This window comes from Triticum dicoccoides, chromosome 1A (genome assembly GCF_002162155.2).
Source record: "Triticum dicoccoides isolate Atlit2015 ecotype Zavitan chromosome 1A, WEW_v2.0, whole genome shotgun sequence".
Classification (NCBI taxonomy): domain Eukaryota; kingdom Viridiplantae; phylum Streptophyta; class Magnoliopsida; order Poales; family Poaceae; genus Triticum; species Triticum dicoccoides.
The window spans coordinates 496602510-496625407 of record NC_041380.1 but is presented as its reverse complement, the minus strand read 5'-3'; the positions used below and the strand labels follow the sequence as shown (position 1 = coordinate 496625407).

The window sequence follows — 22898 nt, the reverse complement described above, 5'->3', positions numbered from 1 at the left end:
GCCCCCTCTCTCGTCGCCCCCTCCGACAAAACAAAGGTCCAGTTGTAACCATGTTAGGGGACATGCAGTTGTGGTCAGGTGCGGCACTTGCAGTTGTGGGAATGTTGTCGGGCTTGCAACTGGCCCACCCCCTCTACCGGCGCCCCCTCGCTGACAGAACAAAAACTTCCAGGTGCACTCGGGCTTGAAGACATGGAGTTGCGGTCTGGTGCGGCACTTGCAGTTGCATTCCTAGTGCCGGACATGCAACCGGCCCTACCGATCCCTACTCGAACCACAAACAAAGTTAAAAAAACTCAAACCAGAAACAAAGTCTAGTTGGCCGGTGACAAATATTTTTGAGAAGAAAAAAGGTAAGTTACACGCCAATGACATACATACAACTATATGTGGCCGATATGCATGACACTATATGTGCTCGACGGGTGTGTCGGCAATAATATTTTTGGAAAGAAAAAAAGTTGCACACGGACACGGACAATAAAACATGTAATTGCATGTGATTCAATGTACATGTAATTGTGTGCGAGCAATGTATGTGTAAACAAGTGACAATATTTTTTTAAATAATAATAGCAATTGAGAAAAAAAGAAAGAAAAAAAATGGGAACAAACCAAAGCGAACAGCCCTATTAATCACTTCTGTCCCCACGCAACACGAGCACTAATAGAAAATTCAGCCTAGAAGAAAGCCCAAATAACAGACAAAGGAAAAGCCATACACCCCTCACGGCCAGCCCATGGGGCATCTCTGTCCAACACAAAGAATAGAAGAAAAGGCAAAAAAAAAAAGGAAACAAGGCAATCGGCCGAGAGCACAACTAAAACAGGCCGATACATCACACGGAAACAGCGATCCTGAATCTCAAACAGAAAACGATCGAAGGTCAAAGTACATCGACTGAGACTTTCTTAAAACTCAGTCGACTGAGTTTTAGCCGTCCCCTTTCACTTTCAGTTTCAGATATATTTCATCAACAACCGAAGTTGATTCCTCTAAAAAAACCGAAGTTGATTGAATTTCGGTGATTTTGGTTTGCGTTTCGGCCAAGCACCAAAAAATTCAATTGAATTCAATTAGCTCCTCCAAGAAAGAAAGTTAGGGTTCATGCCTCTCGCCGGCGCTGGCGCAGGTCCGCCTCATCTCCGGTGGCCCTAGGGCCATGGAGGCGCGGTGGATCCTGACAAGGGCTGGCGGGAGGGCTCTGTTTTTAGTCGTTTTTTTTCAATCTTGTTAGGGTTTGTGTCCTATTCAGAAAGCGAGACGGCGACGGCTCCCTGAAGATGGAATAAAGGTCTCCCGCCTAGTCCCCGTTCCGGTGGTGCGTCTAGCACGGTTGGTGGGCGTGTGGAGGTGTGTCTCTGGTAGATCTATCTTTGGTGGATTTGCTTGGATCTCGTCGTTCTTCGTCTATGTTTGTGTGTCTTCGGTTTGGATCCTTCCGATCTACGTTATTTTTCATCGGCGGCGGTTGCTGTTCTGGGATACTCGTTCTATGGGGCCTTAGCACGACGACTTTCCGGCTGTCTACTACAACAAGTTGTGCCCGGTTTCGGCGATGGAGGGGTGATGATGGCGGCGCGCCTTCGGCTCGCTTCGGTGCTTGTAGTCGTCACTAGATGGTCTACGGATCTGGATGTAATTTTTATTTCTGGTGTTCGTTGTACTGCTATGATTGAAGATAAATAGATTGAAAAATTTTCCGGAAAAAAAATCAATTAGCTTTTTGAGAGAAAAAAATAAGACACATTCTAAAAATTATTTGAATTCATGTGTACTACTGAAATTGCTGAAATATTTTGGATGAATTTCATCAAAATTTCAAAGAAAGTTAAAACCATCCGAACTTCCGAAGAGGTGATTGGGGCGCGGCAGGATGGTCGGCAATCGAACATGGAGGGGACGGGAGAGGAGGATGGCGATGGATCAACGATGCTTCACTTTATCCCTGAACCATCCGCCTTATTCTTACGGTCATCACACCACTCTCATACTGTCATACAGTAGTAGTTTTGCAAACAAGTATGATTGCACGCGCGCACTTGCAAGTGCACTTATTCTAGTACGGCTCTTGGCAAGCCTAATAGTAACTCTTAGTATTGATAGTAGTACTGTAGTGTATACCGCGCGTCCGTTTGGAGATCAATTCAATGGTTGGCGACGATCTCCTGCGCCCTGGTCTCATAGGTAAACTTGTAGGTGCTCTGCTTGGAGCTGTCGGCCGACCAGATGAAGAAGCCCGGCAGCTTGTTCTGCCTTAGCAGCTCCTTGGCGGCGGCGATGCCCTGGTCCGGCGAGAGCAGGCCGAGCTCCTCCGTGGTCTTGCCGGTCTGCAGGCTGGCGAGCACCCTGGCGCCGGGGTAGAAGCCCGTCTGGCGATCGTAGAACATGACGTAGGTCGGGACGTCGGTGTTGGCGCCGTAGCCGTAGAACTGGAAGTTGACGTAGTCGATGACGCCGGAGTACCTGCTCCACAGCGCCCGGTAGTACCTCTGCACGGTGTCGTCCTCGAAGGGCGCGATGGAGGTGGTGATGTTGGGGAAGGCGGCCTTGAGCCGGGTGAGCAGCCGGCCGACGCACTCCACGAAGGTGTCGACGGAGACGCCGGCGGCGAAGCGCTCGTAGTCGACGTCCACCCCGTCGAGGCCGTACTCGTTGATGAGGCGCGAGAGCGAGGCCACGGCGTTGGCCACCCACGAGTCGACGGAGGCCGGCGCGAAGGAGACCTTGACGATGTCCAGCACGCTGTCGCCGCCGAGGCCGGCCATGACGCTCACGTTCGGGTGCGCGGCCTTGATGGCGGCCACGTCGGCGCGGGAGAGGTTGGCCGTGTCCCAGAACGCGCTGAACACGCCGTTGGTGGGCGCCGGCGTGGGCTGCTGCGCCACCGGCGTGTAGTCGATGGCGAAGGCGAGGATGTGGTGGAAGCTGACGCCGGGGTTGACAGGCACGTCGGAGAACCGGACGCCCGTGGACTGCGCGCCGAGGTACTCCCGGAAGAGGTACCCGTTCGTCATGGCCGGCGGTAATCGAGCTGGAGGAGGCTGGAGCTGGCCTCGGTGTCAGGATCTCCCTAAATACGCAGTGGCGGCTTGATTAGCTCGGCCCGCTGGTGGTTGGGCACAAGATAATCCGATGGGGTACGTGGGGTATACGTTGACGAATTCGCAGCTGGGAATGCGACGTTGCAGCTAATCGGGTCGACTCGGATGAGCGTAATCTCAAGATATGGTGGATAGCGGCAGCTTTCAATGGCGTATGAGCGATGTGGGCAAGGAAGAAGGCTCCACGCATGCGCCAGCTAACAAGTCCTGGCGTGCAAGCAGCTAGCTCTCCATGACTAGTCAGCTTGGAAGCGTCAACCATACAGTGAGAGATTGAATTGTCCATGATGGCGAGTCTCCACATGGGCAGACACTGTTGGTGACGCGAATTCCACCAGGGAACAGTCCAGCGCACATGCAAATCTTGTAGAGCACCCTTGTAGTGCAAAGCTTGGCCCCCAAAAAATGCAAAACAAAAAAAAAATGCTTGGTTGATTATCGAGAATAGGGTGTGGACCGCCGATAGGTTGCAACGTCGGGATGGCCCAACTGCAACCTTTCCCCTCTTTGCAAACAGGTTCGAGAGACGGCGGCTCACCTTCTCTTCCAATGTCGGTTCACAGTGAGAGTGTGGACGGAGATTAAGAATTGGCTTGGCCTTCATGACATCGACCCGATGGACTGGAGACTTGCGCTCTCGGTGGAAGTTTGGTGGGACGAGTTTTCTCACAAAAGGGGCGACTCATGCAAGGCTCATAACACCTTGATGATGCTTGTTGCGTGGGAAATTTGGAACGAGCACAACACGAGGATCTTCCGCGACATAGCCGCCACTGCTACCATCATCATTACCAAGATTAAGGACGAAGCCTCTCTTTGGGCTCGTGTGGGTGCGAAGTATCTGAGTAATGTAATGCCGCGAGAGTGATTTGTACTTTTCCGCTTGGTGGAACTATGTCTAACTTCTTCTTAATTAATGAAAATGGCAAATCTTGTGCCTTTTTTCCAAAGAAAAGTATCTAGGCTTTGAATTTTCAAAACCGTTGATCTCTCAGACCATACACTCAAGTGACGATCCATTTTCGCCCCGGTATTGTGGCGCCAAGTTCTTTGAAAAACTATAGATCTGATGTCGTTGATATGTTTCGATGAATTTTTCCCGTCACCAGTTGTCCGGTTAGTCACTTGTTTATAAGGTTATAGACTTGTTATAGACATTTAGTTATAAGATTATTACATGGTAACAAAATATTACTATTAGGTTGGCCATTCATGATCTGGTCAAAAGATAATAAAATGGGATCTTGTTTTTGATGGGAACGAAGCATGAAAATAAAAAAAATCTACGAACACCCAAGATCTAATTTAGGAGATGCAAGGCAACGAGAGGGGAGTGTGTTTACATACCCTTGTAGACCGAAAGCAGAAGCGTATAAAACGCGGTTGATGCAGTCGCACTCTTCGTGATCCAATCACGATCTAGTGTCGAACGGATGACACCTTCGAGATTAGCACACGTTCAGCTCGATGGCGTCCTCTCCTTCTTGATCCAGCAAGCAAGGGGGAGGAGGTAGATGAGATCGGAACCAGCATGGCGGTATGGTGGTGGTGGTGGCAGCGGAATTCCGGCAGGGCTTTGCCAAGCGCGTACCGAAGAAACGTGGGAGGAATTGGGAGAGTCAATGGGCAAGGGTGAAGGGGTTGCTGCCCCCAAGCGCCCCCCCTCTCTATATAGGCTAAGGGCAGGGTAGGGCGTCCAAAACCCTCCTAGGGCCTCCCACATGGGAAAAATCTCTTTAAACTTGGAGATAGCACCTTATCTCTATATTCAACCCTTTAAATTTAGAGATAAGACCTTATCTCTAGATTTAAATGACATGTGCCTTGGTAAATGGTGTGGCCAACCCATGTGGGATGTAGACTCACCCCTCGGTACATGTGGGTCCTTCCCATGTCATTGGGCCGCGCGGTGGAACACCCGGAACCTTCTAGAACCTTCCTGGTACTCTACCAAAAATTCTTGAACTTTTTTGGAACCCTAAATATTGTTGGAAATATGCCCTAGAGGCAATAATAAAAGTATTATTATATTTCAATGTTCATGATAAATGTCTTTTATTCATGATATAACTGTATTATCCAGAAATCGTAATACACGTGTGAATACTTAGACCACAATATGTCCCTGGTGAGCCTCTAGTTGACCAGCTCGTTGTGATCATCAGATAGTCATGGTTTCCTGACTATGGACATTGGATGTCGTTGATAACGGGATCACATCATTAGGAGAATGATGTGATGGACAAGACCCAATCCTAAGCATAGCATAAAAGATCGTGTAGTTCGTTTTGCTAGAGCTTTGCCAGTGTCAAGTATCTCTTCCTTCGACCATGAGATCGTGTAACTCCCGGATATCGTAAGAGTGCCTTGGGTGTATCAAACGTCACAACGTAACTGGGTGACTATAAAGGTGCATTACAGGTATCTCCGAAAGTAGCTGTTGGGTTGACACGGATCGAGACTGGGATTTGTCACTCCGTATGACGGAGAGGTATCTCTGGGCCCACTCGGTAATGCATCATCATTATGAGCTCAATGTGACCAAGGTGTTGGACACGGGATCATGCATTACGGTACGAGTAAAGTGACTTGCCGGTAACGAGACTGAACAAGGTATTGGGATACCGACGATCGAGTCTCGGGCAAGTAACGTACCGATTGACAAAGGGAATTGCATACAGGGTTTGATCGAATCCTCGACATCGTGGTTCATCCGATGACAACATCGAGGAGCATGTGGGAGCCATCATGGGTATCCAGATCCCGCTGTTGGTTATTGACTGAGAGCGTCTCGGTCATGTCTGCATGTCTCCCGAACCCGTAGGGTCTACACACTTAAGGTTCGGTGACGCTAGGGTTATTAGGAAGACTAGTATGTGACTACCGAATGTTTTTCGGAGTCCCGGATGGGATCCTGGACGTCACGAGGAGATCCGGAAGGGTCCGGAGGTAAAGATTTATATATGGGAAGTTGTCAAACGGACACCGGGAAGTTTCGGGGTCATACCGGTATTGTACCGGGGCCACCGGAAGGGTTCCGGGGGTCCACCGGGAGGGGCCACCCCTCCCGGGGGGCCACATGGGCTGCGTGGGGCAGGGAGCCAGCCCCTGGTGGGCTGGCCGCACCCCCTCCCTTGGGCCCATGCGCCTAGGGTTGAGGGGGGAACCCTAGAGGGGGGCGCCCCCTTGGCTTGGGGGGCAAGCCACCCTCTCCCCTCTCCCCTAGGCCGCCGCACCCCCCCTAGATGGGTTCTAGGGGGCCGGCCCCCTTCTCCCTTCCCCCTATAAATAGAGGGGTGAGGGGAGGGCAGCCGGACCACCCTCCAAGGCGCAGCCCTCCCCTCCCCAACACCTCTCCTCCTCCGTTGTGTGCTTGGCGAAGCCCTGTCGGAGTACTGCCTCTCCACCATCACCACGCCGTCGTGCTGCCGGTGGAGCTGTCTTCCTCAACCTCTCCTTCCCCCTTGCTGGATCAAGAAGGAGGAGACGTCTCCCGTCCCGTACGTGTGTTGAACGCGGAGGTGCTGTCCGTTCAGCACTTGGTCATCGGTGATTCGAATCACGTCGAGTACGACTACATCATCACCTTGCAAGCTTCCGCACGCGATCTACAAGTGGTATGTAGATGCAAACTCTCTCCCTTGACTCGTTGCTTAGATGAACTCATAGATGGATCTTGGTGAAACCGTAGAAAAAATTTAATTTTTCTGCAACGTTCCCCAACAGTGGCATCATGAGCTAGGTCTATGCGTAGTTCTCTTTGCACGAGTAGAACACAATTTTGTTGTGGGCGTGGATTTTGTCATCTTACTTGCCTCTACTAGTCTTTTCTTGCTCAACGGTATTGTGGGATGAAGCGGCCCGGACCAACCTTACACGTACGCTTACGTGAGACCGGTTCCACCGACTGACATGCACTAGTTGCATAAGGTGGCTGGCGGGTGTCTGTCTCTCCCACTTTAGTTGGAGCGGAATCGATGAACAGGGCCCTTATGAAGGGTAAATAGAAGTTGACAAAATCACGTTGTGGTGATTCGTAGGTAAGAAAACATTCTTGCTAGAACCCAATTGCAGCCACGTAAAAGATGCAACAACAATTAGAGGACGTCTAACTTGTTTTTGCAGCGATTGATCATGTGATGTGATATGGCCAGAAGTTGTGATGAATGATGAATTGTGATGTATGAGATCATGTTCTTTGTAATAGGATTCACGACTTGCATGTCGATGAGTATGACAACTGGCAGGAGCCATAGGAGTTGTCTTTATTTTTTGTATGACCTGCGTGTCATTGAAGAACGCCATGTAAACTACTTTACTTTATTGCTAAACGCGTTAGTCATAGAAGTAGAAGTAGTCGTTGGCGTGACAACTTCATGAAGACACGATGATGGAGATCATGATGATGGAGATCATGGTGTCATGCCGGTGACAAGATGATCATGGAGCCCCGAAGATGGAGATCAATGGAGCTATATGATATTGGCCATATCATGTCACAACTATATAATTGCATGTGATGTTTATTATGATTATGCATCTTGTTTACTTAGGACGACGGTAGTAAATAAGATGATCCCTTACAAAATTTCAAGAAGTGTTCTCCCCTAACTGTGCACCGTTGCTACAGTTCGTCGCTTCTAAGCACCACGTGATGATCGGGTGTGATGGATTCTTACGTTCACATACAACGGGTGTAAGATAGTTTTACACAGCGAAAACACTTAGGGTTAACTTGACGAGCCTAGCATGTGCAGACATGGCCTCGGAACACGGAGACCGAAAGGTCGAACACGAATCGTATGGAAGATACGATCAACATGAGAATGTTCACCGACGATGACTAGTCCGTCTCACGTGATGATCGGACACGGGCTAGTCGACTCGGATCGTGTAACACTTAGATGACTAGAGGGATGTCTAATCTAAGTGGGAGTTCATAATTTGATTAGAACTTTATTATCATGAACTTAGTCTAAAAACCTTTGCAAATATGTCTTGTAGATCAATGGCCAACGCTAATGTCAACATGAACTTCAACGCGTTCCTAGAGAAAACCAAGCTGAAAGATGATGGCAGCAACTATACGGACTGGGTCCGGAACCTGAGGATCATCCTCATAGCTGCCAGGAAACAATATGTCCTAGAAGGACCACTAGGTGACGCTCCCGTCCCAGAGAACCAAGACATTATGAATGCTTGGCAAACTCACGCTGATGATTACTCCCTCGTTCAGTGCGGCATGCTTTACAGCTTAGAACCGGGGCTCCAAAAGCGTTTTGAGCACCACGGAGCATATGAGATGTTCGAAGAGCTGAAACTAGTTTTTCAAGCTCATGCCCGGGTCGAGAGATATGATGTCTCCGACAAGTTCTACAGTTGTAAGATGGAGGAAAACAGTTCTGTCAGTGAGCACATTCTGAAGATGTCTGGGTTGCACAACCGTATGACCCAGCTGAACATTAACCTCCCAGATGAGGCGGTCATTGACAGAATCCTCCAGTCGCTCCCACCAAGCTACAAGAGCTTTGTGATGAACTACAACATGCAGGGGATGGAAAAGACCATTCCTGAAGTGTTCTCGATGCTGAAGTCAGCAGAGGCTGAAATCAAGAAAGAACATCAAGTGTTGATGGTCAATAAGACCACTAAGTTCAAGAAGGGCAAGGGTAAGAAGAACTTCAAGAAGGACGGCAAAGATGTTGCCGCGCCTGGTAAGCCAGTTACCGGGAAGAAGTCAAAGAATGGACCCAAGCCTGAGACTGAGTGCTTTTATTGCAAGGGGAAGGGTCACTGGAAGCGGAACTGCCCCAAAAACTTAGCGGATAAGAAGGCCGGCAACACCAAAGGTATATTTGATATACATGTGATTGATGTGTACCTTACCAGTACTCGTAGTAACTCCTGGGTATTTGATACCGGTACCGTTTCTCATATTTGTAACTCACAGCAGGAGCTGCGGAATAAACGGAGACTGGCGAAGGACGAGGTGACGATGCGCGTCGGGAATGGTTCCAGAGTCGATGTGATCGCCGTCGGCACGCTGCCTCTACATTTACCTACGGGATTAGTTTTGAACCTTAATAATTGTTATTTAGTGCCAAGTTTGAGCATGAACATTGTATCTGGATCTCGTTTAATACGAGATGGCTACTCATTTAAGTCTGAGAATAATGGTTGTTCGATTTATATGAGAGATATGTTTTATGGTCATGCTCCGATGGTCAATGGTTTATTCTTAATGAATCTCGAGCGTGATATTACACATGTTCATAGTGTAGATGCCAAAAGATTTAAAGTTGATAACGATAGTCCCACATACTTGTGGCACTGCCGCCTTGGTCACATTGGTGTCAAGCGCATGAAGAAGCTCCATGCCGATGGACTTTTAGAGTCTCTTGATTATGAATCGTTTGACACGTGCGAACCATGCCTTTTGGGAAAAATGACCAAGACTCCGTTCTCCGGAACAATGGAGCGAGCAACCAACTTGTTGGAAATCATACATACCGATGTGTGCGGTCCAATGAGCGTTGAGGCTCGCGGAGGATCTTGTTATGTTCTCACTCTCACAGATGACTTGAGTAGATATGGGTATGTCTACTTAATGAAACACAAGTCTGAGACCTTTGAAAAGTTCAAGGAATTTCAGAATGAGGTAGAGAATCAACGTGACCGAAAGATAAAATTCTTACGATCAGATCGTGGAGGAGAATACTTAAGTCACGAATTTGGTACACACTTAAGGAAATGTGGAATCGTTTCACAGCTCACGCCGCCTGGAACACCTCAGCGAAACGGTGTGTCCGAACGTCGTAATCGCACCCTATTGGATATGGTGCGGTCTATGATGTCTCTTACCGATTTACCGCTATCATTTTGGGGATACGCTCTAGAGACAGCTACATTCACTTTAAATAGGGCACCGTCTAAATCCGTTGAGACGACACCGTATGAATTATGGTTTGGAAAGAAACCTAAGTTGTCGTTTCTAAAAGTTTGGGGATGCGATGCTTATGTCAAGAAACTTCAACCTGAAAAGCTCGAACCCAAGTCGGAAAAATGCGTATTCATAGGATACCCTAAGGAAACTGTCGGGTATACCTTCTACTTAAGATCCGAAGGCAAGATCTTTGTTGCCAAGAACGGATGCTTTCTGGAAAAAGAGTTTCTCTCGAAAGAAGTAAGTGGGAGGAAAGTAGAACTCGATGAAGTACTACCTCTTGAGCGGGAAAGTGGCGCAGCGCAGGAAACCGTTCCTGTGATGCCCACACCAACTGAAGAGGAAAACAATGATGATGATCAAGGTACTTCGGATCAAGTTACTGCTGAACTTCGTAGGTCCACAAGGACACGTTCCGCACCAGAGTGGTACGGCAACCCTGTCCTGGAAATCATGTTGTTAGACAACAATGAACCTTCAAACTATGAAGAAGCGATGGCGGGCCCGGATTCCAACAAATGGCTTGAAGCCATGAAGTCCGAGATAGAATCCATGTATGAAAACAAAGTATGGACTTTGACAGACTTGCCCGATGATCGGCGAGCGATAGAAAACAAATGGATCTTTAAGAAGAAGACGGACGCGGATGGTAATGTTACAATCTATAAGGCTCGACTTGTCGCTAAGGGTTATCGACAAGTTCAAGGGATTGACTACGACGAGACTTTCTCTCCCGTAGCGAAGCTGAAGTCCGTCCGAATCATGTTAGCAATTGCCGCATACTATGATTATGAGATATGGCAAATGGACGTCAAAACGGCATTCCTTAACGGGCATCTTAAGGAAGAACTGTATATGATGCAGCCGGAAGGTTTTGTCGATCCTCGGAACGCTAACAAAGTATGCAAGCTCCAGCGATCCATTTATGGACTGGTGCAAGCATCTCGGAGTTGGAACATTCGCTTTGATGAAATGATCAAAGCGTTTGGGTTTATGCAGACTTATGGAGAAGCCTGCGTTTACAAGAAAGTGAGTGGGAGCTCTGTAGCATTTCTCATATTATATGTAGATGACATACTCTTGATGGGAAATAATATAGAATTTCTGGACAGCATTAAGGCCTACTTGAATAAGTGTTTTTCAATGAAGGACCTTGGAGAAGCTGCTTATATATTAGGCATCAAGATCTATAGAGATAGATCGAGACGCCTCATAGGTCTTTCACAAAGCACATACCTTGATAAGATTTTGAAGAGGTTCAAAATGGATCAGTCCAAGAAGGGGTTCTTGCCTATGTTACAAGGTGTGAGATTGAGCTCGGCTCAGTCACCGACCACGGCAAAAGATAAAGAAGAGATGAGTGTCATCCCCTATGCTTCAGCCATAGGATCTATTATGTATGCCATGCTGTGTACCAGACCCGATGTAAACCTTGCCGTAAGTTTGGTAGCAAGATACCAAAGTAATCCCGGCAAGGAACACCGGACAGCGGTCAAGAATATCCTGAAGTACCTGAAAAGGACGAAGGACATGTTTCTCGTTTATGGAAGAGACGAAGAGCTCGTCGTAAAGGGTTACGTCGACGCTAGCTTCGACTCAGATCTGGATGACTCTAAGTCACAAACCGGATACGTGTATATGTTGAATGGTGGAGCAGTAAGCTGGTGCAGCTGCAAGCAGAGCGTCGTGGCGGGATCTACGTGTGAAGCGGAGTACATGGCAGCCTCGGAGGCAGCGCATGAAGCGATTTGGGTGAAGGAGTTCATCACCGACCTAGGAGTCATACCCAATGCGTCGGGGCCGATCAAACTCTTCTGTGACAACACTGGAGCTATTGCCCTCGCCAAGGAGCCCAGGTTTCACAAGAAGACCAGGCACATCAAGCGTCATTTCAACTCCATCCGTGAAAATGTTCAAGATGGAGACATAGAGATTTGCAAAGTGCAAACGGATCTGAATGTCGCAGATCCGCTGACTAAACCTCTCTCGCGTGCAAAACATGATCAACACCAGAACTCTATGGGTGTTCGATTCATCACAATGTAACTAGATTGGTGACTCTAGTGCAAGTGGGAGACTGTTGGAAATATGCCCTAGAGGCAATAATAAAAGTATCATTATATTTCAATGTTCATGATAAATGTCTTTTATTCATGCTATAACTGTATTATCCGGAAATCGTAATACACGTGTGAATACTTAGACCACAATATGTCCCTGGTGAGCCTCTAGTTGACTAGCTCGTTGTGATCAATAGATAGTCATGGTTTCCTGACTATGGACATTGGATGTCGTTGATAACGGGATCACATCATTAGGAGAATGATGTGATGGACAAGACCCAATCCTAAGCATAGCATAAAAGATCGTGTAGTTCGTTTTGCTAGAGCTTTGCCAGTGTCAAGTATCTCTTCCTTCGACCATGAGATCGTGTAACTCCCGGATACCGTAAGAGTGCCTTGGGTGTATCAAACGTCACAACGTAACTGGGTGACTATAAAGGTGCATTACAGGTATCTCCGAAAGTAGCTGTTGGGTTGACACGGATCGAGACTAGGATTTGTCACTCCGTATGACGGAGAGGTATCTCTGGGCCCACTCGGTAATGCATCATCATAATGAGCTCAATGTGACCAAGGTGTTGGACACGGGATCATGCATTACGGTACGAGTAAAGTGACTTGCCGGTAACGAGACTGAACAAGGTATTGGGATACCGACGATCGAGTCTCGGGCAAGTAACGTACCGATTGACAAAGGGAATTGCATACAGGGTTTGATCGAATCCTCGACATCGTGGTTCATCCGATGACAACATCGAGGAGCATGTGGGAGCCATCATGGGTATCCAGATCCCGCTGTTGGTTATTGACTGAGAGCGTCTCGGTCATGTCTGCATGTCTCCCGAACCCGTAGGGTCTACACACTTAAGATTCGGTGACGCTAGGGTTATTAGGAAGACTAGTATGTGACTACCGAATGTTGTTCGGAGTCCCGGATGGGATCCTGGACGTCACGAGGAGATCCGGAAGGGTCCGGAGGTAAAGATTTATATATGGGAAGTTGTCAAACGGACACCGGGAAGTTTCGGGGTCATACCGGTATTGTACCGGGGCCACCGGAAGGGTTCCGGGGGTCCACCGGGAGGGGCCACCCCTCCCGGGGGGCCACATGGGCTGCGTGGGGCAGGGAGCCAGCCCCTGGTGGGCTGGCCGCACCCCCCTCCCTTGGGCCCATGCGCCTAGGGTTGAGGGGGAACCCTAGAGGGGGCGCCCCCCTTGGCTTGGGGGGCAAGCCACCCTCTCCCCTCTCCCCTAGGCCGCCGCACCCCCCCTAGATGGGTTCTAGGGGGCCGGCCCCCTTCTCCCTTCCCCCTATAAATAGAGGGGTGAGGGGAGGGCAGCCGTACCACCCTCCAAGGCGCAGCCCTCCCCTCCCCAACACCTCTCCTCCTCCGTTGTGTGCTTGGCGAAGCCCTGTCGGAGTACTGCCTCTCCACCATCACCACGCCGTCGTGCTGCCGGTGGAGCTGTCTTCCTCAACCTCTCCTTCCCCCTTGCTGGATCAAGAAGGAGGAGACGTCTCCCGTCCCGTAGGTGTGTTGAACGCGGAGGTGCTGCCCGTTCAGCACTTGGTCATCGGTGATTCGAATCACGTCGAGTACGACTACATCATCACCTTGCAAGCTTCCGCACGCGATCTACAAGTGGTATGTAGATGCAAACTCTCTCCCTTGACTCGTTGCTTAGATGAACTCATAGATGGATCTTGGTGAAACCGTAGGAAAAATTTTAATTTTCTGCAACGTTCCCTAACAAATATGACTTCTCTTATATAAATATTTACCTCCGGACCATTAAGGAGCTCCTCGTGATGTCCTGGATCCCATCCGAGACTCCGAACTACTTTCGGACTTTCCACTATTAATATCTCAACATTACCCTAGCACTACCGAACGTTAAGCGTGCGACCCTACGTGTTTGGGTTCATGTAGACATGACCGAGACACCTCTTCGGTCAATAACCAATAACGGGACCTGGATGCCCATATTGATTCCTACATATTCCATGAAGATCTTTATCGGTTGAACCATGATGTCGAGGATTCAGACAACCCCGTATGCAATTCTCTGTCCAACGATATGTTACTTGCTCGAGATTCTATCGCCGGTATCTCCATACCTAGTTCAATCTTGTTATCGGTAAGTCTCTTTACTCGATTCGTAAACAAGATCCTGTGACTAAACTCATTAGTCACATTAAGCTTCTTGTGATGTTGCATTACTGAGAAGGCCCAAAGATATCTATCCATCACACGGAGCTACAAATCCCAGTCTCAATCTATGCAACCCAATAGACACATTCGGAGATACCTGTAGAGCACCTTTATGATCACCCAGTTATGAAGTGACGTTTGATAGCAGACAAGTTATTCCTCTAGTATCCGGAAGTGGCATGATCTCATGGTCTGAGGAACTGATACTTGACATGAAGAAAGTTGTAGCAAATAACTAAGTGACACGATCTGATGTTAGGCTTAAGGTTGGGATGTCCATCACATCATTCTCCTAATGATGTGATCCCATTATCAAATGACAACTCGTGTCTATGGTTAGGAAACCTTAACCATATTCGATCAATGAGTTAGTCCTTTAGAGGCCTACTAGGGACACAATGTTGTTTATGTATTCACACATGTATCTAAGTTTCCGGTCAATACAATTCTGGCATGAATAATAAGTGTTTTCCATGAACAAGGAAACATGATAATAACCAATTTGCTATTGCCTCTAGGGCATACTTCCAACAGTTTTCAACCCAGGAAACCCAATCATGCAACTGAAAACAAAGTGGTGCTTTAGGGCTTTAGCAAAATAACTCCAGATTCCGCCGCTTCCTTGTTGATGAGAAGCCGCAAGACGTTTATCTCCATGGGTGTTGGTATACTTGGTCAAGCGAAAACGACTCACCCACCCGCTCGCGCATTGGCTTCATATTTTTCTCCTCTAGATGGTCTACCTTGCAACCGCACTGCCTGCTCCGCTGTCTTTCATCCGCCACCTCAGATCACTGCCCTCTCATAGTTGATTGCACAGCTCGCTCCCCCGGAGCCAAGCATTTCCACCTCAAACGTTTTTGGCCTCGTATGGATGTATACCTAGACGCATTGAACTCTGCTTACCGTGACCCAGACCCTTTCCAGCGGATTGCCACGCACAAACTCCAAAGCTGGAGTGCTCGTGTTGTTGGCAACATCTCACAAAAACTGCTTGTCGCCCATGAACTCATCACGCGATTTGATCAGGCACAAGACTTGAAGCCTATTTCAAGGCCAAGGCCTGGCTTCAGCGCAAGCTTAAAGGCGCCTATATGGGGCTTGCCTCACTCGAGCAGTCACGAGGCGGCGTATGTGCTTCACATGCTTGCAATACGATGATGTCGAGCCACACTTTTTCCACATTCATGTGCCCTGTAAGTAGAAGAACCGTGTCCTCGAGCTTAAGGTTGGGTAAGGCTCGGTGTCCGACCAGGAAGGCATGGACGAGGTGGCTTTTAACCACTTCACCGCCATCCCTGGCACCACAAAGGAGCGCTCTTGCTCCATCGACCTTGCTTCGGTGCACACTGGACCTTTCGAGTTGTCTGGACTCGAGGAGCCATTTTTTGAGGACGAGATCTGGCGAGCCATCAGGAGTTTGTATGTGGGCAAGGCACCCAAACCAGATGGTTTTACCTCCGAGTTTCTTCGAGCGCTTGGGAGATCATCAAGCACGACATCTATGATGTCTTTGGCAAGCTCTATACTCTGAATGGGTGGGGCTTCTGTAAGCTCAATGAAGCGTTGACATGAACTATCACTGTCAAGGTCAATCAGATTGTTCGAGGTTTTCTCTGGATCGGCCACAAAGACATGCAAGAAGGCCAATGTCGTGTCAGCAGGGCTCGTGTTTGCTGGCCTACCTACCTTGGCAGCCTTGCATTCAGGATTTGTAGCGCTCAGGCATCACACTGTGTGTAACGCCCTCAATGCGGCTATATCTCCCACGTGTCGAAGCATGACTTAGAGGTATAACCGCATTGAAAGCAATGTCGCAAGTGAGGTAATCTTCACACAACCCATGTAATACATAAGGGAAAGAGATACTTAGTTGGCTTACAATCGCCACTTCACACAATTACATGAATAAAGCATTACATCAACCACATACAATCAAGGTCCGACTATGGAACCAAAATAAAAGAAGACTACCTCAAATGCTACACAGATCCCCGATCGACCCCAACTGGGCTCCACTACTGATCAACTAGAACGAAACAACACAAAGGACAAGATCTTCATCGAGCTCCTCCTTGAGCTTGGTTGCGTCATCTGCACGGACTCATCGGCACCTGCAAGCTGGTTTTGGAAGTATCGGTGAGCCACGGGGACTCAGCAATCTCGCACCCTCGCAATCAAGACTATTTAAGCTTATAGGTAAGGCAAGGTAAATATGTGGAGTTGCAGCAAGGGACTAGCATATATGGAGGCTAACATACGCAAATGAGAGCGAGAAGAGAAGGCAAAGCACGTTCGAGAAATCTATGATCAAGAAGTGATCCTAGAACAACCTACGTCAAGTATAACTCCAACAGCGTGTTCACTTCCTGGACTCCGCTGGAAAGAGACCATCACGGTTACACACGCGGTTGATGCATTTTAATTAAGGTCAACTTTAGGTTTTCTACAACCGGACATTAACAAATTCCCATCTGCCCATAACCGCAGGCACGGCTTTCGAAAGTCCAAATCCCTGCAGGTGGTCCCAACTTAGCACATCACAAGCTCTCACGGTCAACGAAGGATATTCCTTCTAGCGGGAAGACCCGATCAGATTCGGAATCCTGGTTACAAGACATTTCGACAATGGTAAAACAAGACCAGCAAAGCCACCCAGATGTGCCAACAAATCCCGATAGGAGCTGCACATATCTCGTTCTCAGGGCACACCGGATGAGCCAGACGTCGGGTGGGCCAGCCCAGAGTTGCCCCTGGTAGCTCCGGACATTGCTCAGTTTGGACCAACACTCAGAGGAGCACTGGCCCGGGGGTTTAAATAAAGATGACCCTTGAGTCTGCAAAACCCAAGGGAAAGAAAAGGCTAGGTGGCGAATGGTAAAACCAATGTTGGGCCATGCTGGAGGAGTTTTATTCAAGGCGAACTGTCAAGGGGTTCCCATTATAACCCAACCGCGTAAGGAACGCAAAATCCGGGAACATAACACCGATATGACGGAAACTAGGGCGGCAAGAGTGGAACAAAACACCAGGCATAAGGCCGAGCCTTCCACCCTTTACCAAGTATATAGATGCATTAAATAAATAAGATATATTGTGATATCCCAACAAGTAAACATGTTCCAACAAGGAACAACATCTCCATGTTCCAACAAGGAACAAACTTCAATCTTCACCTGCAACTAACAACGCTATAAGAGGGGCTGAGCAAGCGGTAACATAGCCAATCAACGGTTTGCTAGGACAAGGAGGGTTAGAGGTTTGGTTCAACAATATGGGAGGCATGATAAGCAAGTGGTAGGTATCGCAGCATAGGCATAGCAAAAGAGCGAGCAACTAGCGAGCAAAGATAGAAGTGATTTCGAGGGTATGATCATCTTGCCTGAGATCCCACAAGGAAGAAGAACGAGTCCATGAAGAAGACAAACGGACGTAGTCGAACGGATCCTCACACACACGACGTTATCGGAACCAACCCGAAGAAGCAACACCGGAAAAGGAGCAAACAACATAGTAAACAACCACGACATGAACATGGCACGATGCGCAAACAAGTATGATGCATGTCCAGTTTAAAGAAGCATGGCATGGCAAAATGCACAAACAATCCTACAAATTAAGCGGAGCTCAACATGCAACTCCGTTGCATATTGACGAAACCCCACAAGACTTATTTAGTTTGATCTTGTTTATGTACCCCAACAATATTAAATGTTGTTAGCATGGCAAGAGGTGAAACATGATGAAACTATCTAATCTAGGCAAGTTAAAATGAGGCCGGAACAACAAAACAACAAGTCCGGAAACTCCTCATATGCATATATTAGGTTTGGTACTGTTCTGCCCTAAACCATATTTTATAGTTATTAAACATGCAAAGTGAGTACACCATGTTAAACTAGGCATTTTTCTACCCCATTTACATATAAAGTTTGTTAGATTTGGAGCTATGGTTAATTAGTTATGAATTAAATCATTTTAACATGGCATAGGAGCAAATTTAACCAAACAACATTTTAAGCATTTTAAACATGGATGAAAATGACATATTATGAAACTAGATGCAATTCTAAGCATATTTCAAATATAAGGTTTTTCCATATGATGCACAGTTTGAGATATATGATATGCATGACGTTTGAGGGTTTTTCTGCAATTCTGTTTTTAACTGGATAAATAGATAAATCACTCCTCAGGAAAAAAAAACAGGAGTCGGGCCGAAACTGGCCCGAACTAGGCTGCACAGGAGCAAACAGGAGGTGGGCTTCCTCACGTTGGGCTTTAGGTAACCGGGCCTTGGCGTCTTGGTGTTGGGCCGGCCTTGGCGCTAGATCTGGGCCTTGGAGGCCAGCGGTCAACAGGCGCGACGGGGAAAAATGCGCTGCTCTCGTCCATGAACTCTGAAGGGCAGGAACAAACATCAGGGGATGCAGCGGCGGCTTGGGGCGGCGCATGACTCCAACGGCGCTCGAGGTGGGCGGAGAAAGCGGATCCGGGCAGCAAGGTCGGGCGGGGACAGGTCTGGCCGCCGAAGGTCCATTCCGGCAGGATCCGGGCGAGTCCTGCAGGCAACATATTCGGTTGCAGAGAGAAAGAAAGTTCAGAGAGGGAGAGGCACGGAGAAGAAGAAGATGGGCGGCGCGACTAGCCTGGTTCGGGCGCTCGGTGGCGTTGGTTGAAGGTAGCGGCGGACGAGGATGGTAGCAGGGGCCGACAGCACCGGCATTGGGGGACGAGGGACGGGAGGAGAAGCGCGGTCGTGGCCTGGTGACCATGTCGAGCGGTGCTGCTGCTCCCTGGACGGCAGGCGTGAGGAGGCAGGGATCCAGGCGCTCGGGACTGCTGCTGCTGCTCCGACGAGGCAACCGGAGGTGATGGTGGTCGGTGAAGCCCTCAGGAACGAGGTCCTTGGCGACTGGGGATGAGGCGCAGAGGGCATTGGGCTCCTCCCGAGCGTGGCTGGCGTCGCAGGGATCGAGAAGTGGCTGGCTTAGGTTGACTGCGAGGGATCCAGGGGATGAGCTGGGTTTGTTGGGTGGAGAAAACGAGGAGGATTTGGATCGGGGAAGAAGCTGGTTGGCTTGGCGTTGAAAATAAAGGGAGTGGCGGCTGTGTGGGGATTGGATGGATGGGACAAGGTGCCTAGGATCTAGGGTTGGTCTAGTTATATAGTGAGTGGATTAGATTAGGGGCTATCTCGTCCCTCCGATCAAAACCGGACGGTCGGGAAGAATAGGCTAGGGAGCCCAAATAAGAAAACGGTGATGTTTTGTAGACGTTTGGGGATGATCCGGATTCGACGGTGAGAAAGTCCGGTTCGGGTCCCGGGCAGCTTTCGGACGCGCGCGAGGAGGGCCGCGGGCTGACAAGAGAGGTTAGGTTGGACCTGACGGTAGGTAGTGGGCTGTGTAGACGGTCTAGAGAGGAAAGAGAGGGAAAGCCCGGCAACAGTTTTCGGAGACCGAAAACGTCCGATGTTAGACCGGCTATACTGCCGCTATAGTTATCCGTTGGGCATCAAACGATCTCCGAATGCGATGAAACTTGACAGGCGGTCTATCTACACTATAACAAGACCACACGTCAACTCTCATCCCATTCCGAGAACATTTTCCAGCCACTTATAAAATACTATTTTGGACATGCCGCGGGCGCGTGCGAGTGTGGTTGGGCTCAGAACGGACAATGGACGGAACTGGGGGAACCCGGACGGATGCAAGTTTTGAAAACATGATGATGCAATGCACATGATGATATGATATGCAATGCATGACACGCAAGCAATGACAAGGCAACAACAGCGAATAACTGGAAGACACCTGGCGCAACGGTCTCGGGGCGTTACAACACTCCACCACTACGAGAGGATCTCGTCCCGAGATCTAGAATGGCATCGGAGGGAAAAATGGAAGGAAAAGAGAAGAGGTAAAACTAAGTTGCTTCTTTGACAAACGAGTGGAACCACGAACCTTGAGAGGTTGAACAATTGAAAGAAAGAATGCAATGAGAATGAACGAAGTTGAAAGCACTCCGTTGGGAAAAGGAACAAGGAAGAACAAATTCGGGCAGCACTCCGATTGAAAAGAAAAGGAATTGAACAAGAACTTGGTAAGGTGAGAAGATGCTTGATGAAATCACAACACACTGCCTCTGGAACTATTGAATGAATGTAACAAGGGGTAAGAAAGATCTCAGACAGCACTCTGGTTGAACAGAGATGAAAGGCTTGATAAGGCAAAAAGAACTTGAGCAAAATGGCACAACACTCCGGTTAAATGAATAGGCATGAAAAGAACATGATCTTTTGATGAAACGAGATGATGGTTGAAGAAAGCAACATCACAATGCCTCCGGAACAAAATAATAGAAGATAGATAATTGTGATAGGAGAATTGAGAAGAAAATGCCAACTTCTGCCACAAAAGAGCTTGAAGAGGCATCTTCAGGAGAAGGGTCGAACGGAGTTGTTGGAAAAACCAACAACGAAAAGAATAAGCTTGATATGGTCTTATGGAATACATCTCAAAATTATGAGGTGACAACCTGCCACTCACGGGAAGAAGAATTGGATTGATATCAACAAGGAGACGAGAAAGTATTTCGCCGGGAGGATAAATGAAGAACTTGGATCATTTATAATCACCATAGATAGGAACAATCCTTAGGGAAGGCTTTAGGTGAAATATAACCCAAGATAATTCCAACGAAGAGGTTGATGGATTTAAAATATCTCAGTCTTGACAACATTCGAATCATGAAACATGAACTCAGATTATCAAGAATGACAAAATACCATCTCCACTGATACGGAAGAAAGAATTGCACTCCGAATTACAATATGAAGAAAGCTTGAGCTTCTTAGAAAACAATCTCGATGAAAAAGTTGGAGAAGGAATTAAATCCTTGATGGACCATTATGTAGAACCTCCATGAAGAACTCCGGTAACAAAAGGATGATCAAAACGGAATGAAGGAGAAGTTGAACCCTTGCAATGATTACATGGATCTTCATGACGATATAGTTGAGAGAGCTTGGAACTCCGGTAAAAGAAAAGATGAATAATTGAGATCAAGAATTTTAATGAACCTCCGGAATAAGGAATTAATCACTTGGATGAAACAATAATAAGAATTACATTATGCTTATCCTTCACCAATTCAAATTGATGACAAGCAATGGATTTGGCATACTACTTATTCTCGTAGAAAGGATTAAGATAGATATGGAGCAAACTTGAGAAGGTCTTCAACGAACCACCGGAAGGATTGAAAACAACGAATAATTGATATGATAACGAATGATGAGAGCTCTTGAACGAACCACCGTAAGAATTAAAAATGAACGAAGAGAAGATAAAGAAACACTGGGAAGAATTATAAAAAGAACGAAGATACTTGACAGAATTTAGATACAACTGAAACGAAGACATCACGAATTGATTAGAGAATATTGAATGATGCACCGGTATGATTGGAGAATGATAACTGAAAGCTGAGAATGAATAAACCTAAATAGATGGACTCCAGATAGGTGAACGGAATTCTCAAAATCAAAACAATTATGAAAAGATGGCCTTGAGCTAGAACCACGAATCTTGAAGAGAATGGATCAAGATTGAGAGAAAAGTCTTCTACGATCTTCAAATGCAGAGAATGACGATGAGAAATACCATCATGACTCATTTATGCACTCCGGAAGAATCAAAATGAATAGGTTGAGCCAACGATGAAAAAAATTGATAGATCTAAGAGGAGGACATTTGACTGATGACAATTCATTCTTACGTCAAACTTCGAAAAGAATTTTAAAGATATCTCCGGGAGAATTAGAAGAGTCAAGTAAGATCCTGGGAAAAGACCTGTGGGTTAGGACCCACTCAAAAGAAACACTGTTGAAAAGATTTAGAAGATAGATTGCACCGGTTGAAATAAATGGCTTGAATGAGAGAACATTCTCAAAAGATCTTGAACGAATGCAGAGTGGAAACACGAATCTTCGAGATATCTTCAGCACTCCAGAAGAAATGAATAACGAAAAGTGAATTATTATGAGGTGCACCGGTATGAGAAGGCGTTTGAAACGAGAAAAGGATATGATCAACAAAGCTTGAATTGGTCCACCGGAGAAGAAAACGAGTGAAGAGTGACGAACTTGAAGCTCCGTTAGAATCTTCATGAAAATCACCAGATAAGAACATTGACGGAAAAGGAATGAAGAGACTTCACGAGAATAAAAGGATACTTGATTAAGAAATCTGAGTCCCTGAAGAAAACAAGGGAGGGAGGGCGGGAAAACAAACAAACACCGTTGAGAAGAACTGAGATTGAATCCTGCGGATGTTGAAGTGATCGGATCCACTTGAAGAGAAACACGCCGGTTGAAAAGGTTTGACATGACAATCTTGATTATCATGAGGATTGGTATTCACATCGGAGTATGAGAACACCATTTGGGGAAGGTATGGAATCACCATTTGACTTCGAAGCAACTCGAATACCACAACTCAAAACAAACAAAGGATTGGCTTGCAGAATAAGCCAGAACAAACATATGACAGAGATTTCGTCCGAAGT

The 22898-nt window shown here is 47.4% G+C and overlaps 1 protein-coding gene across 1 annotated transcript; it reads right to left on the bottom strand.

Moving 5' to 3' along the window:
• Positions 1-1919: 1919 nt before the first annotated feature.
• On the bottom strand, positions 1920-3084 carry LOC119282446 (chitinase 1-like). The gene has a single exon (XM_037562677.1). It carries the CDS (start codon positions 3016-3018, stop codon positions 2149-2151), a length of 870 nt encoding a protein of 289 aa, XP_037418574.1. The 5' UTR covers positions 3019-3084; the 3' UTR covers positions 1920-2148.
• Positions 3085-22898: the final 19814 nt, after the last annotated feature.

Excerpts from the sequence above, each read along its gene's own strand:
- LOC119282446 (XM_037562677.1), bottom strand. The coding sequence starts at position 3,018 with ATGACGAACGGGTACCTCTTCCGGGAGTACCTCGGCGCGCAGTCCACG.